We start from the raw sequence: 18760 nt of genomic DNA, 5'->3' as shown, positions 1-18760 counted from the left end.
TATAATCAAGCAAAATTTCACCAATTATTTAACTGGCAGATCAGCTGCTGACTGGTCGAGTAACCTCTTCTGCCAGGAAGTCATTCATAAGGATTAGTAACACGTTCAATAAATACATCGCCATCCAGACAGACTGACATGAACTTCTGACTGCATGTAATACAGCCACCATCCGCTGGGATATTGTGCTGTATCGCTACCATCTCATTACAACACACACACTCCTTCTCCAGCCATTACCTGGCAGCATCCCCACTCACACCAGTTTGTGTTTGCCTACGGCAACCCTCTAGCTGAGGTGTTTCAGGAGGCATATCTGTGTTGTTACTGCTACGAGAACAAACTCTTTGATCAGGGGCAACGATCGGCTCAAACATGAACGGCTTCAGTAGGTTTATTGGCTCCCTAACTAACAATTATGTCATTCTCTGTAATAAACTCATTCTCAGACTTGGAGCTACTCTGTAAATTCTGACATTTTGGGGAATTCCAAAATGCTCTCTCCTGCCAGTGACGCAACAATGCCAATATGGCGATTTACAATTACAGTTAGCTGGTATTCTTAATCATAGTGTTTCCATTCTCCTTTAATGATTTTCTTACAAACTCCTCATATATCTTTTTACAAATCTTCTTATGTTTGTTCTGATGTCTGTTGCTAGGCAACCAATTTAGCTAGCTATCTAGCTAGCAATGGTAATCATGTTAGCATATTTCCTACTGAGATTACTGTTCTAAAATATGTACTTTGGTTTAAAATAATCTATACTGAAACTTTCATATGACGTTTGAGTGGATTAAACATGTTAAATTGCTTATTCTCTCACTGCCCAGAGTTTAAGACAAGGGTTTAGCTATCTCGGAATTAATAACAAATCCAATAATTTTATTTTCAAGAATCTAATTTCTTGTAAACTTTTTGTTTAAGGAGAAACAAAAGAAATAGTACAATAACATTTCCAATAACCTTTTTGAGGAATAGCAACTTTGCTTAACTTTCTTTAAGTTAATAATACATTTTGTCTTAAGAAGATTTTGTGAATCCGGACCCAGGTGACTACCTCATGAAGCTGGTTGAGAGAATGCCAAAGAGTGTGCAAAACTGTCATCAAGGCAAAGGGTGGCTACTTTGAAGAATAGGAAAGCAACAGGGACGAGGAGTTTTGACAAAGAAACTGGGGTCTATGAGTAACAAATAGGACATTTAAGGGTAGGATATGGATGTATCAGTACTTGATTGTTTCAATATTAGGGTATTGGCATGTGGGTGTTAGGTTTGGGGGTAACAGGGCTGTGTTGTGTGGGTTATTTGGGTTTAGGTGTGTGGGTAAGTGGACTGAGGTATAAAGATATTGGGCCTTGGGATGGGGGTAAATGTTTGTCAATTGTATTATAGGCAGAGGTAAATGTGTGTTCACATTGGTCACAATTGCCAGAGAATAAAACATACGTTTTTTTTATATACTTTTAAATCTTCATTAAAAAAAAGCAATACGGATTACATGTTAGGTTTACTAATGGCATAAGATTTGCATAGTGGCATGTCTAGGAAAAATGTAGGAACAAATGGGTTAATATTATTGAATATGTATGTGTCCCCTTTCTCTTCCCCACAGAGAAAAAAGAGGACGAAACAGTATATGCTGAAGTAAAGGTTAAGGGAAATGCAGTCACTCAACGGAATCCTGCCACAGCAGGTACATTTGATAGATACCGAACTGCGGAAGATCTGCGTTATTGTGCAATTAGTCTCTAAATCAAATCAAATGTATTTATATAGCCCTTCTTACATCAGCTGATATCTCAAAGTGCTGTACAGAAACCCAGCCTAAAACCCCAAACAACAAGCAATGCAGGTGTAGAAGCACGGTGGCTAGGAAAAACTCCCTAGAAAGGCCAAAACCTAGGAAGAAACCTAGAGAGGAACCAGGCTATGAGGGGTGGCCAGTCCTCTTCTGGCTGTGCCGGGTGGAGATTATAACAGAACATGGCCAAGATGTTCAAATGTTCATAAATGACCAGCAGGGTCAGATAATAATAATCACAGTAGTTGTCGAGGGTGCAACAAGTCAGCACCTCAAGAGTAAATGTCAGTTGGCTTTTCATAGCCGATCATTGAGAGTATCTCTACCGCACCTGCTGTCTCTAGAGAGTTGAAAACAGCAGGTCTGGGACAGGTAGCACAATATCTGGGTTGCCTCCAACAATTAAAAAATATTTCGTTTTAACACCCTCTGAACGGCAATTTGGCATAGAGGAATTACGTCACTGCCTATGCGAGTACCTTATCCGCTTGAATAAAATAAGAAATAGTAAATAGCAAAATGTAGATACATTTCCTCAAATTATCCACCATTTATTGTTCAATTATTAGATTTCATCAAGTTATGGATTAACGCTTACCATTAAATGTATACACTTATGTTAACAATATGGCTATAATAACATTAATCTTATCTTTGCTATTCCTAGTGGATGAGAGGCCTGCTCTCCACTCTCAACCCTTTCGAGTAGTGGCAGTGTGTTTGGGTGTTCTTTGTGTCCTCTTGGTTTCAGCCATTATAGGCCTCTATGTCTACTGTGAGTATGTGGATCATAACATAATATGGATTGTGGAGTGGTGCAGGATGACATCATAGATTAACATGTCCTTCTCTCTCCACAGTCAGCACTGCCCTGTCAGAGCACAACACAAAGTTGGTGAGGGAACTGGAGCAACTAACAGATGCGTGTGCATTCCTACTGGCGGCCAATCAGGACCTTACGAACCTCAACAGCAATCTGAGTACAGCTAATCACATTATGCAGAGTGATTATAGCAATGTAAGCACTGCAAACCTACGTTTAGCAGCTGAGAAAGAAGCATTGTCAAGAGAGAGGGATAGACTGAACTGGAGTCTTAGGTTCATATATCAGTTTGAAGATTTTCCAGTCAGTCAATATTGTTCACCAAAAGATGGCGTAGGAGGTAAGCCCCCTTCCTGTTGGCCTTGTTTCCATCATAGTGTACACCACGTGTCAAACTCATCCCACAGAGGGCCAAGTGTCTGCGGGTTCTCTCTCCACCCTTGTACTTGATGGATGATTTAAGGTCACTCATTAGTAAGGAACTCCCCTCACCTGGTTGTCTAGGTCTTAATTGAAGGACAAAACTAAAACCCACAGACACTCAGCCCTCCATGGACTGAGTTTGACACCCTTAGTGTACACTAAAGACAAACTTTACACTTTCTATCTTACTCTGTAATATTGATAATACATATGTAGTATAATTACTTAATAATTACCAAATAATAATTATTACCTGTAATTCTTCATTGTTGCAGAGAGAAAGTGTAACCCTTGTCGAAGTGGGTGGACGTTGTTCAAATCTAGTTGTTACCAGATTTTATACCCTTCCAATCCGTGGAAGACCTGGGAACAAAGCAGAGAGAACTGCAAACAAAATAATGCTGATTTGGTTGTCATAGGAAATCAAAAGGAACAGGTGGGACAATGCTACAGACTAGAGTTCTGAGGGACAGATTCATTTCACATTTAAAGTGGATCTCCAAAAAGTGAAATGGGAACTATATAATAATGTGTGATATATAGATATGAGCTCAAGGTAAACCAGCTGTTACTGAAAAACAAAAGCACAAAGGTCATTATACTGCTGCTACCTGTTGTGCCGTTTGTTATTCTCGCTCATTTGGACCCGATTTATATACATTTATTCATAACGTTTAGACACTCTCTCTATAAAAACATTTTTTTTGAACTACTTGTGATTTCATTCATTTCACATTCAGGAATTCATTCATAACCACACTCAGTACTACTTTGATATGCATCATGGGTACTGGATCGGTTTGTCTGGCATAGCTAATATCAGCCAATGGCTCTGGGTTAATGGAAGTCAACAGACAGATGGGTAAGGATGTTTCATTCAAGGTAAATACAACAAAGAAGCAATGTTAAATCATTATTTGACTCAAGTCATTTCTTTTCATTCATGGTGGTGTTCTCTTTTCACAGGTTTTGGAAGAGACAAACTGGGGGTAATTGCGTGTTAACTGTCCCAAAAAATGCACCTTTGGCTAATTGGAATGCTGAATCATGTAGCATGCTGAACCGTTGGATCTGTGAGAGTAGAGCCTTAATATGGTCAGATTAAATTGCAGGGACACTCTCTTAAGAGGTATTCTCACATACTGAACTCATATATTATTGCATCTTTACTTGAGAATTACATTGAGTTTTATTCTTCTAATTTAAGGACCCTGCATCTGTCTGTTGGGGTCAATTCGAATTCACGCAATTCAGGAAGTGATTTTAATTTAAAATTTACAATGACTTCAATTTGAATTGACCCCAATCCGGTTCTGTTTTGTATGTTTTTGATATGTTAACAATCAAGGATTTGTTGTAATGTAGCTATAGAGAAGTTAAAAAATAATGTTCTGTTTTGACCTTTCATATAAATCAGGCATATTTATCTTTAATATCAATAATTTCACTTTGACAATAAATGTTCTTCTATTGTCTTACTGTATTATGTTTCGTACAGTTATGTTCACAATAAAAGATCAACTGTATGTATAGTAGTGTTTTAGAATAACATTTGTTTTGGCCTTTCATAGATCAGAAATCATATCATGTTCAGTTTACAAAGCAAAGCAGGACTTGTCTTCCAAGATTTGTCTTCCTAAGAATTTGAAAGATCTTTGCATATGAAATACAAGTTTAATACATGGAATGGAAGTTGTTTTTAATTAAATCACACAGTTTTATAAACTATGCAATATTTCTGCTAAATCAGCAGCTTAGGCACCTGATGAAATTCATATTTAAAGCGGCAATCAGCCGTTGAAACAATAACAAAGACAATTCCCCGTCCCCCTGTTTTGGTAAAAAGCTGCGGGATGGGGCTGGAGAAATGTAACCACTCTGAAATTCATAGAAAGCGCTATGAATGCAAGGACTGACCATCCATGATATCAAAATTATAGTTTTAAACAGGAGGTATGTTTACATTTATTTTGTTTACAAATATTGGAGATAAACAAGCTTATGTTTTGTGTTCTGGGAACGACAGTTGAACTAAGCTCATGAGGCATTTAGAAGTTAAATTCTTCAAGAATCATTGAGTACATATCATTCATTTATACATCCCAAAATGGATGTAGCAACTGCAGATTGCCCCTTTAAGCGTCATGCAAATGTGTGACATCACAGATACTGTAGTAGTAAGTTTAGCTCACTGAGCAAAGAAAACTATGGACATTACTGTCCTCATATCAAGCAAATATGTAATGTCAATAGGTTTATTTACTGCCTCTTGTGCAATGATAAACCTGGTTTATGTTAGGTTTTCTGAATAGTCTAAAGAGTAGAGCTGGTTTATCAGAGTATTGGGACATGGACACAGGTCTAAACCTGGTTCGTATGGGTATTGGGGCTGAGATGCAGGTGTAGATCTGGTTTATATTAGTATTGGAACTCAGTCAAAGCTGTAGACCTGGCTTGTTGACAGTGCATGTCAGAGCAAAAACCCAGCCATGAGATCGAAGGAATTGTCCGTAGAGCTCCGAGACAGGATTGTGTCAAGGCACAGATCTGAGGAAGTGTACCAAAAAATGTCTGCAGCATTGAAGGTCCCCTAGAACACAGTGGCCATCATTCTTAAATGGAAGAAGTTTAGAACCACCAAGACTCTTCCTAGAGCTGGCCGCCCAGCCAAACTGAGCAATCTGGGGAGAAGGGCCTTGGTCACGGAGGTGACCAAGAACCCGATGGTCACTCTGGAAGAGCTCCAGAGTTCCTTTGTGGAGAACCATCTCTGCAGTACTCCACCAATCAGGCCTTTATGGTAGAGTGGCCAGACAGAAGCCACATGACGGCCCGCTTGGAGTTTGCCAAAAGGCACCTAAAGACTCTCAGACCATGAGAAACACAAGTCTCTGGTCTGATGAAACCAAGATTGAACTCTTTGGCCTGAATGCCAAACGTCACATCTGGAGGAAACCTGGCACTATCCTTATGGTGAAGCATGGTGGTGGCAGCATCATGCTGTGGGGGATGTTTTTCAGTGGCAGGGACTGGGAGACTAGTCAGGATCAAGGGAAAGATGAACAGAGCAAAGTACAGAAAGATCCTTGGTGAAAACCTGCTCCAGAGCACTCAGGACCTCAGACTGGTGCGAAGGTTCACCTTCCAACAGGACAACGACCCTAAGCACACAGCCAAGACAACGCAGGAGTGGTTTCGGGACAAGTCTCTGAATGTCCTTGAGTGGCCCAGCCAGAGCCTGGACTTGAACCTGATCAAACATCTCTGGAGAGACCTGAAAATAGCTGTGCAGCGAAGCTCCCCATCTAACCTAAGAGCTTAAAAGGATCTGCAGAGAAGAATGGGAAAAAGTCCCCAAATACAGGTGTGTCAAGCTTGTAGCATCATACCCAAGAAGACTCAAGGCTGTAATCGCTGCCAAAGGTGCTTCAACGAAGTACTGAGTAAAGGGTCTGAATACGGTTTTTATTTTTTTTATTTGCAAACATTTCTAAAAACCTGTTTTTGCTTAGTCATTATGGGGTGTTGTGTGTATTTTAGAATAAGGCTGTAACATAAACTGTGGAAAAAGTCAAGGGGTCTGAATACTTTCCAAATACACTAACCACAGTATATTTAGAACAATGTTAAGTTTTTAGCTTTCATATAAATCAGGCACATTTTTCTTTATCAAAGTAAAATTAATGTTCTATTGTCTTATTGTATTATGTATAGTAGTGTTTTAGAATAACATTTGTTTTGGCCTTTCATAGATCAGAAATCATATCATGTTCAGTTTACAAAGCAAAGCAGGACTTGTCTTCCAAGATTATCTTCTTTCGATTTTGAAAGATCTTTGCATATGAAGTACAAGTTTAATACATGGAATGCAAGTTAACAAAATCACTCAGTTTTATAAACTATACAATACTTCTAAATCAGCAGCTTTAGGCACTTTATAAAATCTTTTACTTAAAGCAGCAATCAGGAGTTGAAACAAAAGTACATCCCCGCCCCTGTTTTAGTAAAAAAAGAAATCTGAGGGATGGGGCTGGAGAAATGTAACCACTGTCATATTCATAGAAAGAGCCATGGATGCAATGACTGACCATCCATGATATCAAAATTATAGTTTTAACCATGTTATGAGGCTATATAGTGTTTGTTTATGTTTATTTTGATTACAAACATTGGAGGAAAACAAGCTTATATTTTTGGTTCTGATGGAGAATCCCAGTTGAACGAAGCTCATGAGGCATTTATAAGTTATATTCTTTAAGAATCAATGGGTACATATCATTCATTCAAGTCCAAAATGGATCCCTCTTTAAGCATCATGCAAATGTGTCAGATCACAGTAAGGAAAGCTCATTGAGCAAAAGATGGGGTCCAATCCTTTATTCAGTCCATCAATTATCCAATAAGATGAATTGATAAGATTAGTAAATTTTTTACACAAAATAGTCTCAATCTTGATCAGATAAACTAAAACCATTGTGTACATATTTAATTCAATAATTGCAAATGTATATGCAGAGACAGTCTTCTACAAAACAGTAATGTCAATCAAATCATGAATTTCTCCAAGTGACCGACTCCGACACTAATATCAAAAATAAGAAGTCGTCCAAGAACAAAGAGGATTCAGCGGAGATGGAACACACTAACGTAGAGAAACCAACCAATCAGAAACTGCGGTGGACTCTCCTCCGAAAAAGAAATTGTATGCAGCAATAGAGGAGAGAAATATGAAGGAAGAACCATGGAGGAACCTAAAATAAAAGGTAAAACCTAAAAATGCAAAGAGGACAAGCAGACAGTAGAGGACAGGTAACACAATGGGTCCAAACTTCTAAAAAAATAAATAATATGGAACAAGCTTGATGAGGACTTGCCTAAGATTGTTGGAGAGGCAAAGAGGTCAGGCATTTAGGAGCTTGTGGTCAGAGCTCCAATGTTCACTTCATCTCATAGACACATGCAACCATCATATGAAACACAGTATATTTGAATCTGGGCTCAACTGGCATTATTGCAAAACTATGAAAAAAGGATGTTTTGTTTCCTGTCAACAACAGACTTTCAACAATATACTTGTGGAATGGATATTAGAAATAATTTTGTGTGCATCAACTGGTGTTTATATACCGCTTCTTGTACGGTGGTCTTGTATTGTTAATATTCTCAACATGGATGTTTTAAACAATGCTACATCAGATAAAAGGTTGCTAGATATGAACATAGTAGTGTCCATGTTTATCTTTAATAAACAAATGGCGCAGCTATTTTCTCAGATCCATTTTGACCTCAGTACTACCCTCTGGTGACAGTATTCAACATTGCAACCGCCAAACGTCCACATTGTACAGTAGCAACCCCGCTTCCATTCAACCTCCAAGGGTTGGTTCAATAGTGTACTGAAGATCTACTGCATTCATATGGGAAATGACTTAATATCTATTACAGACAAATTGGAAAACTGTTACATTTTCTGACATCTTAGCAAGTCAGGGAATTTCCTTGAACTTGTAACCAGTCAATGTGGCTCGGTCTACTTATTAAGAATCAATCAGTGACTGGAGGTTATAAGGAGGGCATGGCAAGTCTTCAGAGATATGCTCACCCTAAAACAAGAGAGGAATGAAAGACAATCGTATTTCTGTTTCCCACAGCTATAGAGCTTTCCATATCGAGTACCACACAGCAACGTTACCATCATGACACGTAAACATACCTTCCCCCTTTGAGTCAGATGTGTGAATCTGTACAGTGAAATGTCTGTCTGTGAAGTAACCTCGTCCCCAGGCTCAATTGCTACAGAGAGAGAGAGCCAGCTGGATGGAGATTATCTGTGAGTAATTAATGCAGACCAGAGTCAACCCAGAAGTACTTATACAGATCCTTTTGGGGATAACAACAGTAGTCACACTTGTAGAAATAAAGCGTACCGAAACACGCTTCAGACCAGCTTGAACAAAAAAAGGAATCCGGTGCTCGACTGAGGGACTTGAAAATCCCAAAAAGCCTTCCTCACCCCAGGACACTTCAACAGGTAAATAACTACCTTTAAATAAACAGAGAAATAAAGAAAAGGCGCTTATGAAGGCATCCAATGACAAAACATAAGCCCGTTTGCTTTAAATGAAACAGATCAATGCAGACAGAGAACTAGTTTTCTTTATTTTCCTGATAGTCACCTGTTAAAGTCCTGGAGTAAGGAATGCTTTTTAACAGTAGTCACACATGTATTTCAGACACCATTGGTTATGGTTTTATTTGTATCTGAAGGATGCCAGAAGAGCTGCATTATTCTACAGTGGTTTTAAAAAATTAAAAAATGTCTTCACCAAAAGGTGAGTCTTAGCATTTTTTTCTCTCTTCATCTATCTTACTCTCTGATAGTGCATTTCTACCAATTCAGCTAATTCTCACTGCCAGACTTAGCACCAAAACATATGTTTTTAAATGTTCAAAGTGATGGATGCTTAAAGCAAGCAAGCCAGTTATGGCAGCTATTTATTCCAGATTATTTGAATGTTTTACCAATTCTCTGTTGGAGAACATTGATGCCAAATGAATTGTAAATTAAGGTTTAATCAAGTACCTCTGTGTAAAAACTAATAATCTCCATCTCCCACGAATAAAAAGAGGAAAAGGAAGAACATAAGCTATATGTTGAAGTAAAGGCAAGGGGGAGTGCACCCAGTCAACCTGGTCCTGCCACAGCATGTGTTAAATAACAGCTCAATATCCACCATTTATTGTTCAATTATTTGACTCCTTTGAATAATAGCATACTGTCAGATTCACTAACGAAGCATATTAAAATGTAGCTATAATGCACTCCTATCTTTGCTATTCCTAGTGGAGGGCCCTGCTCCCCACTCTCAACACTTTGGAGGACTGGCAGTGTGTTTGGGGGTTCTTTGTGTCCTGTTGGTGTCAGCCATTTTACCTCTCTGTGTCTACTGTGAGTATGTGGATCATAAAGACACAATAATATGGACTTTGGAGAGGTGCAGGTTGAGTAAGCATGTCCTTCTCTCCACAGTCAGCACTGCCCTCTCAGAGCACAACATGAATTTGGTGAGGGAACTGGAGCAGCTAACAGATGAGCATATATCCCTACTGGCAGCCAATCAGGACCTAATGAATCTCTACTGCAAGCTGAGTGTAGCCAATCACATTTTGCAGAGCGATTACATCAATGTGTCTACTGAAAACCAGCAATTGAAGGCAGAGAGGATGAACTTGTCAAGAGACAGGGATGGGCTCAACTGGACTCTTGGGGTCATTTTTCAGTTGAATAATTTCCCAGTTAATAACTACTGCCCATATGAAGATGCCAACACCAAAGGTAACGTTTCCATCCTTGTGAACATTTCCTAATTTGAACTGGTTCATACACTGATGGTCTAGAATGTGTCACAGTGATACTTTGTTACTTTAAATGTCAAAAACACTATGTAGCTGGTCGTAGTGGTCCTCTGTTGCCCAGTTGATAGAGCATGGCACTTGCAATGCCAGGATAGTGGGTTTGATTCCCAGGACCACTCGTAGAACAAATGTATTCACGCACGACTAAGTCGCTTTGGACAAAAGCATCTGCTATCTACTAAATGGTATATATTAATATTATTACTTTGCATGTTTCATGTTGCACAGATAGAGAGTGCAAACCTTGTCAAGTTGGCTGGGTGCTGTTCCAATCCAGTTGTTACCTGTTTCTGCACATTAAAGTACCCTTCGGTCACCTTTGGAGGACCTGGCAAGGAAGCAGACAGCACTGCAAAAACAACAATGCCGATTTGGTTGACATAGGCAGTCAAGAGGAACAGGTAGGACACTGCTACAGGTAAATGCTTTAAGGGAGATTCACACAGCGTTTAAAGGGTTACTCAAGCAATACAAATGTACAAAAAGTAGGAATAGGAACCATATTAAAATGTGACATATAGCTACTGTATGTTCATGGAAACACCCTCATAACATGAAGTTCATTAACACTGCTACAACTGTGCTCCTTGATACACGGTATGAAAGTGGTACTTCCTGTTGTCTCGTTTTGTAGGCTAAGAATGGGCTTCAAATAAGACTTTTCTAACTTTTGGCAATGCGTCTTACTTCTTGAGCATCAAATATTTTGATAAAAGGAATCGGGTATGAGCTATCAATACATGAATATGAATAGAATTGTGTGTATATATACACACACACACACACACACACACACACCTAATACACTTGAGTGTACAAAACATTAGGAACACCTTCCTAATATTAAGTTGCACCTCATTTTGCCCTCAGAACAGCCTCAATTTGTCGGGGCGCGGACTCTACAAGGTGTTCGAAAGCGTTCAACAGGGATGCTGGCCCCATGTGGACAACGCTTCCCACAGTTGTGTCAAGTTGGCTGGAGGACTATTCTTGATAAACACAGGAAACTGTTGAGTATAACTGCAGCCTTGCAGTTCTTGACACACTCAAACTGGTACACCTGGCACCTACTACCATACCCCATTCAAAGGCACTTCAAAAGATCTTGCCCATTCACCCTCTGAATGGCACACACAGTCCATGTCTCAAATGTCTCTAGGCTTAAAATCCTTCTTTAACCTGTCTCTCCTCACCTTCATCTACAATGATTAAAGTGGATTTAACAAGTGACATCAGTAAGGGATCATAGCTTTCACCTGGTCAGTCTGTCATGGAAAGAGCACGTGTTCCTAAAGTTGTGTACACTGTGTATGACCGCCTTTTCATAAATTTGATTATATAAGCTTGAAGCCCATTCATAAAAAGTAGGGTACTGACAACTGTATTCTCTTTCATTTGGACCCGATAAGATGCATTTATCCATAACGTTTAGACACTGTCACACTGCCTCACAAAACTGTGGATTACTGTTAAATGTATCCTATATTTATTTTTATCTACTTGTGGTTTCCTTAATTTCTCATTCAGGAATTCATTCTCAACAACACTCAAGCCTACTATGATGAAGATCATGGGTACTGGATCGGCCTGACTGACATAGCAGAAGACGGTCAATGGCTTTGGGTTGATGGACGTAATCAGAATCTGACTGATGGGTAAGGACATTCCAAAGAAGCATGTTGCCTAAAACAATTCTTCACTAAGGGCTGGATTCAAATCGGTATCGCGGAAAAGTCACAAAATATTAAATCAATGTTCCCACGTTCGCAGACTGCATTCACGGTAAACGCTGCATGCCGGCCCAATTGGAAACCATTACCTTTAAATCTTAACGTGGCTCTTCCACGATACATTGAATCCAGCCTTAAATCATTATTTTTGGGGGTTATGTTTTTTCATTCATTGTAGGATTTCTTTTCACAGGTTTTGGAAGATTCAACCTGTATGGGGTCGCGATTGTGCTTTAACTAACCCAAACAATGCACCTTTGGCTAATTGGAATGCTGCATCGTGTGGCCAGAGAAACCGATGGATCTGTGAGAGTAAAGCATTAATATGGTCAGGGTAAATTGAGCCACGTTCACACAGTCAAAATATCTATTGTATAGCAGTGTATAAAACATTTAAATAGAACACTTGTGTAGGGCTTTCATAGGTTCCGTTTTTTATTAAAAAATATATTTAAAAAATTGCTGTTTTATAAACGATGCAATACTTCTAAATTAGCAGCTTTGTCACTTCATGTAAATGTACCTCAGAGAGTAGTAAGGAAAGTTAATTTAGCAAATAAAATGCATTACTGTGCTCATATGTAGCAACCTCATATCTGATGTTGAGATCACATTGTTTAAAACAGCCATGTTAAGAATATTAACAATACAAGACCACCAGACAAGTATAAAAACACCAGTTGACGCTGAAATATATATTTTCTTATACAGTCTGTAGCTGAATCTTTCCATACAAATAAATATGATGACAAGAAACAAAACATCCTTTTTGCATGGTGTTGCAATAATGGCCATTGAGCGTTAGATGGTTTCATGTGTCTATGAGACGTAGTAGAGCCCTGACCCAAATCCCTGACCTGTTTCCTCATCAATCTGGTTCCTGTTGTTTAGCTTTCTTCTATTTAGAGGTATGGAGTCCGATACATCATGCAACCTGTCCTCTACGGTCTGCTTGTCCTCTTCCTATTTTTTCTTTTTACCTTTTATTTTAGGTTCCTCCTCCACCGTTCTCACTTCCTCTATTGCTCCATCCCGTTTCTTTTTCTCTTTTGGAGGGGAGTCTGCCACAGTTTCCGATTGGTTGGTTTCTCTATCAGAGTGTTTTATCTCCTCAGCCACCAGAGCCACCTCTGTTCTTGGAGGACTTCTTCTTGGTAGTAGTGTCTGAGTCAGTCTGTTGCTGAGTGGCACCTTCTCCCTCTGAAGCCTCTTCACCGCCTCCTCCGGCTTCACTCTCTATAGAAATGACAGCAGTTTCACACACCTCCATTTAGATGACAGCTCTCGCCCTCTTCCAACACCTTCCTCTGTTTTGAACGTTTCCTCTTGGTTGGCTGAGCATTGTCTGCTGTATTATCTTCCACAGACGTTAGTTCTTCCTCTACAGGTACCACCGCCCCACTCCTTTGAACTATCCTTCTTTTTCACCTTTATTTCCAAACTTCTGGAGACGACAGCAGAATCAGCATTCTCTTCCGCCACATTCTCACGGGTCTCCTCAGTGATTCTTCCTCTTTTTTCCCCCCCTGGGTCTCATCCGTCAGTTCACCCTCAGGGATCTGGGCAGCTGGCTGGGTAATGGTGGTGACGCTATCTGGTGTTGCAGCCGCTAGTTGGTTTTTCTTGCCATACTTTGCCATGAACTCTTGCTCCTGCTGCTCCAGTCTGGCTAGTTTGGCACTCATGGTAAGGCTGTGTCTGGCTCCTCTGTGGCGAACAGGAATAGGGACAAACCATGTTTAGTTTCCTTATTAAGACATGCAAGACCAGGTTCAAGCCCTTCACCAACAGCATGCACCAAGATAGAACACACGTTCATGTGATTTGTTTATGGTTTATTACAAACTTATTGGTGACAAGCAAAATACTTACTTGTGAGCGGTGCGTCCTCCACAAGCCTTCACCAGGTCAGCATCAAAGAGGGAAATAGCATTTATTATTTAAACCTGTGAGTACATAAAACCACTGTTGTTCATCTTCACATTGATATAAAAACAAATAACCTTCACAAACTGATATCAATCCCTGTATGGTGGTGGATGGTATTGGGCAGTGAGGTTCTTACTTGGTGGTGCTGGAGAGTTCCAGTCTCTGGTCTTCATCGTCAGAGCTGCTGCTGTCATCTGTACTGGACGACTTCTACTCTGGCTGCTCCAGTCTTGCCAGGAGGGTGGCAGACTAGGAGGAAGAGAAATACAACCTTTCCAGTCCATATCATTAGCCTAAGTGCAGTATCTTTCTCTACTATCAAGAGAGCTCATTGGCACAGATATGGAAGTGTGTTCCAGTTGGATTTGTTTATCTGTACCTTCACAAAGCATCCATAAAGTTTGTCTCTTCCCAGCATGGCTTTCGTTGGCTGCTTGTTGGAAATCATTCCTTCCTCCTCAACCAACTTCTTCACCTGCACACCATTCTAGAACAGAAAGGTGGAGATGTAGCCCAGGCCCAATGTAAGTGTGTGAATGTGTGTATGCGTGGTAAAATACTCATTTCACACACCCCTTCTGAGGACTTAACTCGCCAGATTCCACTTCCAGGCTAGAAGATGCTTTGTTGAAGACATGGTCCCACCAATGGAAGGTGAACTGCTCCCCTTGACAATGTCCCATCCCTCCCTTGCCACATTCACAATGATAGCCTCACATATACCATTCTCCTGCCGACCAAGACCTTTACCTGTGAACAGTGAGGGGTCTTCTATTAGTGGTAGACTAAGAACATTAGATCTAGTTACCATTCATAACACAGAATTAGATACAACTGGCAACTACTACTAGTAGTGACATCAAACATTCAGGCTACTGCACAGACAAAGAGGCTCTAGTCTAGAACGAACGGTTAAATAGTTTGAGAGCATTTTTTTACACTCTAAATCATTAAATTAGTGAGAAATAGATGTCATTGTTGCAATAGTTTGAGTGGGCAACATACACAATCATCTTAAATTGACATGTTTAATTATTTCGCCATATTGAATATTGCACTAATTTCCCTAATGTGGACATTTTGTTACTACCTTACAAGCTTGCATTTTCAACCCATAATAAACTCAGCAAAAAAAGAAACGTCCTCTAACTGTCAACAGTGTTTATTTTGAGTAAACGTGTAAATATTTGTATGAACATAAGATTCAACAACTGAGACAGTTCCACAGAAAAGGAATAATGTGTCCCTGAACAAAGGGGGGGTCAAAAGTAACAGTATCTGGTGTGGCCACCAGCTGCATTAAGTACTGCAGTGAATCTTTTCATGGACAACACCAGATTTGCCAGTTCTTGCTGTGAGATGTTACCCCACTCTTCCACCAAGGCACCTGCAAGTTCCCGGACATTTCTGGGGGGAATGGCCCTAGCCCTCACCCTCCGATCTGATCCAACAGGTCCCAGACGTGTTCAATGGGATTGAGATCCAGGCTCTTCCCTGGCCATGGCAGAACACTGACATTCCTGTCTTGCAGGAAATCACGCACAGAACGAGCAGTATGGCTGGTGGCATTGTCATGCTGGAGGGTCATGTCAGGATGAGCCTGCAGGAAGGGTACCACATGAGGGAGGACGTCTTTCCCTGTAACACACAGAGTTGAGATTGCCTGCAGTGACAACAAGCTCAGTTCAATGATGCTGTGACACTGCCCCAGATCATGACGGACCCCCCACCTCCAAATTGATCCCGCTCCAGAGTACAGGCCTTGGTGTAACGCTCATTCCTTTGACGATAAACATGAATCTGACCATCAACCCTGGTGAGACAAAACCACGAGTCGTCAGTGAAGAGCATTTTTTGCCAGTCCTGTCTAGTCCAGTAAACCCACCGGATCGCCCATAGGCGACGTTGTTGCCGGTGATGTCTGGTGAGGACCTGCCTTACAACAGGCCTACAAGCCCTCAGTCCAGCCTCTCTCGGCCTATTGCGGACAGTTTGAGCACTGATGGAGGGATTGTGCGTTCCTGATGTAACTCGGGCAGTTGTTGTTGCCATCCTGTACCTGTCCCGCAGGTGTGATGTTCGGATGTGCCGATCCTGTGCAGGTGTTGTTACACGTGGTCTGCCACTGCGAGGACGATCAGCTGTCCGTCCTGTCTCCCTGTAGCGCTGTCTTAGGCGTCTCACAGTACGGACATTGCAATTTATTGCCCTGGCCACATCTGCAGTCCTCATGCCTCCTTGCAGCATGCCTAAGGCACGTTCATCCAGATGAGCAGGGACCCTGGGCATCTTTCTTTTTGTGTTCAGTAGAAGGGCCTCTCGTGTCCTAAGTTTTCATAACTGTGACCTTAATTGCCTACTGTCTGTAAGCTGTTAGTGTCTTAACAACCGTTCCACAGGTGCATGTTCATTAATTGTTTCTGGTTCATTGAACAAGCATGGGAAACAGTGTTTAAACCCTTTACAATGAAGATCTGTGAAGTAATTTGGATTTTTATGAATTATCTTTGAAAGACAGGGTCCTAAAAAAGGGATGTTTCTATTTTTGCTGTGTTTATTTAGTGGAATTACATATCCTTTTACCTCAGATTGGTGATGTTAGTATAAAAGAATATAGTCATCACGATGACATAAGATTGATTACTTAAAACAGATCAATATATTTGGTTTTGTACCGCTGATCGTCACACGTGCTGGGATGCGCAGAACGCGGAGTTAATGAAATGGCACGAATAATTTGGGGCAGTCTCTCTATAAAAAAGTTGCTGGGGACACACCAATGGATTTGACAATCAAACTATAATTTATATCAGCCAATCGTTGTCACTGTTGATATCCTATGGGTCGTGATAACTTAAACAAATCACCACGTTTGGGTTAACGTTAAGTGATTTGTTCCCTTTGTCGTGATTGCAGCTTCGGGAAATCAACATCCGACATTCCAAAATATAGATATCAGCCTTATTCAAGTTCTCATCTAACCAACCATATACAGGTTATTCCAAGATTCTTTGTGGCCTTTGAATAGTGTTAGTTTAAACAGCGCTACACTCCAAACGTTTGCCCCCTGTTCAACACTTCAAAATTTAGCTAGCAGTCTTCTACAAATTGTCCTCTAACCAGTGATGTACACATTATTCCATGTGGTTTTCGATAGGCGTGATTGACAAATAAGTGTTGGGATTCTTTTTCTGTTTTGGCAACCCCCATATCAAAATGAATCACCCCAATGTAGCCCACTGTCTTCTACAGGATGTTCTCTAACCAGTGATGTAAAAATCTCTCCAGTGTTTTTAGTTTCAACAGCTCGTACCGGATTTTCCCCCTAATCGATATAAGTGATTTATTGCCACCTGTTAAAACAGGGTTTTTGGTGCATAAAAAATACAAGTAATATGATTACTAATTGTTGCACATGTATGATAGTACATTTTATGTTTAGGTTTTCAAGATATCAAACTTTCTGCATATTGGGTATTGATTTGGACACGTTAAAACTGTTTTGACATTGGGCTATTTATCCAAATGGCTTGTCAAAAGGAAGCAGTGCCAGCATCATTTAACACAAGTTTTAGGAATATAAATTGAACTTTTAACATTCAATTCCAATGGTATTGTACTTAAAATCTGGTAACAACTGTTTAATGAGTCCAAAAACGTGCTGTGATGGATTTATTTTGATGATATACCAGAAATCACCAAAACGGGTTTGCCCTGCCTACTAATGTAATTTACAAGCAAGTTCAAGCTGACATATGTATAACGTTACTCTTGATATAGTAGCCTTACTATTGTTATTTTTCACTGTTGTTTTTATTTCTTTACTTACCTATTGTTCATCTAATAGCTTTTTTTAACTTAGAAATTGCACTGTTGGTTAGAGCCTGTAAGTAAGCATTTCACTGTAAGGTCTACACCTGTTGTATTCGGCGCACGTCACAAATAAACTTTGATTTGAGAAACTCCTGCCTGTAATCGATGTTCATTAGCTAACAGATTGTCCATCATTAATTGACTATAGTTACTAAATACATTTCTGAAAATCTAACATTAACGTTACCTTGTTCCCATCCATGACGCAGTAGCTGTTGCTTTGCAAACTTCAGTCCACGGCTCCTTTCCTGAACAGTTTCTGCCATTTACTTGCAAAGAAATGAACATGTTAGCTAGCTAGCTATATTACACTGCATTTGGCAGGTCAGTCTCAGATGTCAACATTTATGTATTAGATAGTTGAACAGTATTGCACAAAACAATACACTATTTTATTCAAATATAATATACACATTCCGTTTGGAAGTCTGCAAAAAAAATACTGCTCAATCAAAGTTCAGTTTGGGTTTAGCTAACGAAATCTAACAAGGTATAGCAGCTAAGTTAGGTAGTTTTAAGAGAACAGTTACACTTGAATGCAAGTCATTAACGTTACTGTGCTAATAAGGGCTGGAAATGAAATCATAAACAACGACCGGAGTAATGGAACTAATTATTTTTCCTCGTCTGGTTATCTAGACTCACATTGTTGTTCAAACGGTATAAATAAAAACGTTTTCCCAGTTCTATTGAACCATGAGGTAAATTCAGCATGCTGACACGACACCGGAAAATACTACTTTTCTTGTTCTTTTTCGACG

General features: G+C 40.0%; 2 protein-coding genes and 1 long non-coding RNA gene across 8 annotated transcripts; 2 read left to right on the top strand and 1 right to left on the bottom strand.

Moving 5' to 3' along the window:
• Positions 1-263: 263 nt before the first annotated feature.
• Positions 264-4702, top strand: LOC115164973 (CD209 antigen-like protein 2). Of its 2 annotated transcripts, XM_029717945.1 has the most exons (7): positions 264-388; positions 1617-1697; positions 2473-2580; positions 2666-2968; positions 3327-3487; positions 3792-3913; positions 4018-4702. In XM_029717945.1, exons 1-7 carry the CDS (start codon positions 376-378, stop codon positions 4154-4156), a joined length of 927 nt encoding a protein of 308 aa, XP_029573805.1. In that variant the 5' UTR covers positions 264-375; the 3' UTR covers positions 4157-4702. The 2 variants fall into 2 exon arrangements, with proteins under 2 accessions (XP_029573805.1, XP_029573814.1); XM_029717954.1 differs by having other exon boundaries at positions 3792-4702.
• Positions 4703-8771: 4069 nt separating this feature from the next.
• Positions 8772-12551, top strand: LOC115178697 (asialoglycoprotein receptor 2). Of its 4 annotated transcripts, none has more exons than XM_029739975.1 (6): positions 8772-9082; positions 9319-9383; positions 9896-10387; positions 10696-10868; positions 11995-12122; positions 12391-12551. In XM_029739975.1, exons 2-6 carry the CDS (start codon positions 9368-9370, stop codon positions 12533-12535), a joined length of 954 nt encoding a protein of 317 aa, XP_029595835.1. In that variant the 5' UTR covers positions 8772-9082; positions 9319-9367; the 3' UTR covers positions 12536-12551. The 4 variants fall into 4 exon arrangements, with proteins under 4 accessions (XP_029595835.1, XP_029595839.1, XP_029595857.1 ...); XM_029739979.1 differs by having other exon boundaries at positions 9285-9383; XM_029739997.1 differs by having other exon boundaries at positions 8772-9383; positions 9896-10000; positions 10082-10387.
• A 627-nt stretch (positions 12552-13178) lies between these two features.
• Positions 13179-18760, bottom strand: LOC115178716 (uncharacterized). 2 transcript variants are annotated; one of them, XR_003872674.1, is made up of 7 exons: positions 18645-18760; positions 18187-18268; positions 14700-14876; positions 14506-14613; positions 14263-14375; positions 14070-14143; positions 13179-13904 (listed from the first exon to the last, which is right to left on the bottom strand). It is a non-coding gene; the product is annotated as an uncharacterized LOC115178716 (long non-coding RNA). The 2 variants fall into 2 exon arrangements; XR_003872673.1 differs by having other exon boundaries at positions 14070-14095; positions 18645-18755.

Source organism: Salmo trutta, chromosome 3 (assembly GCF_901001165.1).
Source record: "Salmo trutta chromosome 3, fSalTru1.1, whole genome shotgun sequence".
Classification (NCBI taxonomy): Eukaryota; Metazoa; Chordata; class Actinopteri; order Salmoniformes; family Salmonidae; genus Salmo; species Salmo trutta.
The sequence above is the reverse complement of the archived record's forward strand: the minus strand, read 5'-3'. Positions and strand labels throughout refer to the sequence as shown.

Bases quoted from the DNA above. Each gene is read 5' to 3' on its own strand.
- LOC115164973 (XM_029717945.1), top strand. The intron at 2,581-2,665 runs GTGAGTATGTGG...CTCTCTCCACAG, and splicing joins TATAGGCCTCTATGTCTACT to TCAGCACTGCCCTGTCAGAG. The intron at 2,969-3,326 runs GTAAGCCCCCTT...TCATTGTTGCAG, and splicing joins ACCAAAAGATGGCGTAGGAG to AGAGAAAGTGTAACCCTTGT.
- LOC115178697 (XM_029739975.1), top strand. The intron at 10,388-10,695 runs GTAACGTTTCCA...CATGTTGCACAG, and splicing joins TGAAGATGCCAACACCAAAG to ATAGAGAGTGCAAACCTTGT. The intron at 12,123-12,390 runs GTAAGGACATTC...TTCTTTTCACAG, and splicing joins AATCAGAATCTGACTGATGG to GTTTTGGAAGATTCAACCTG.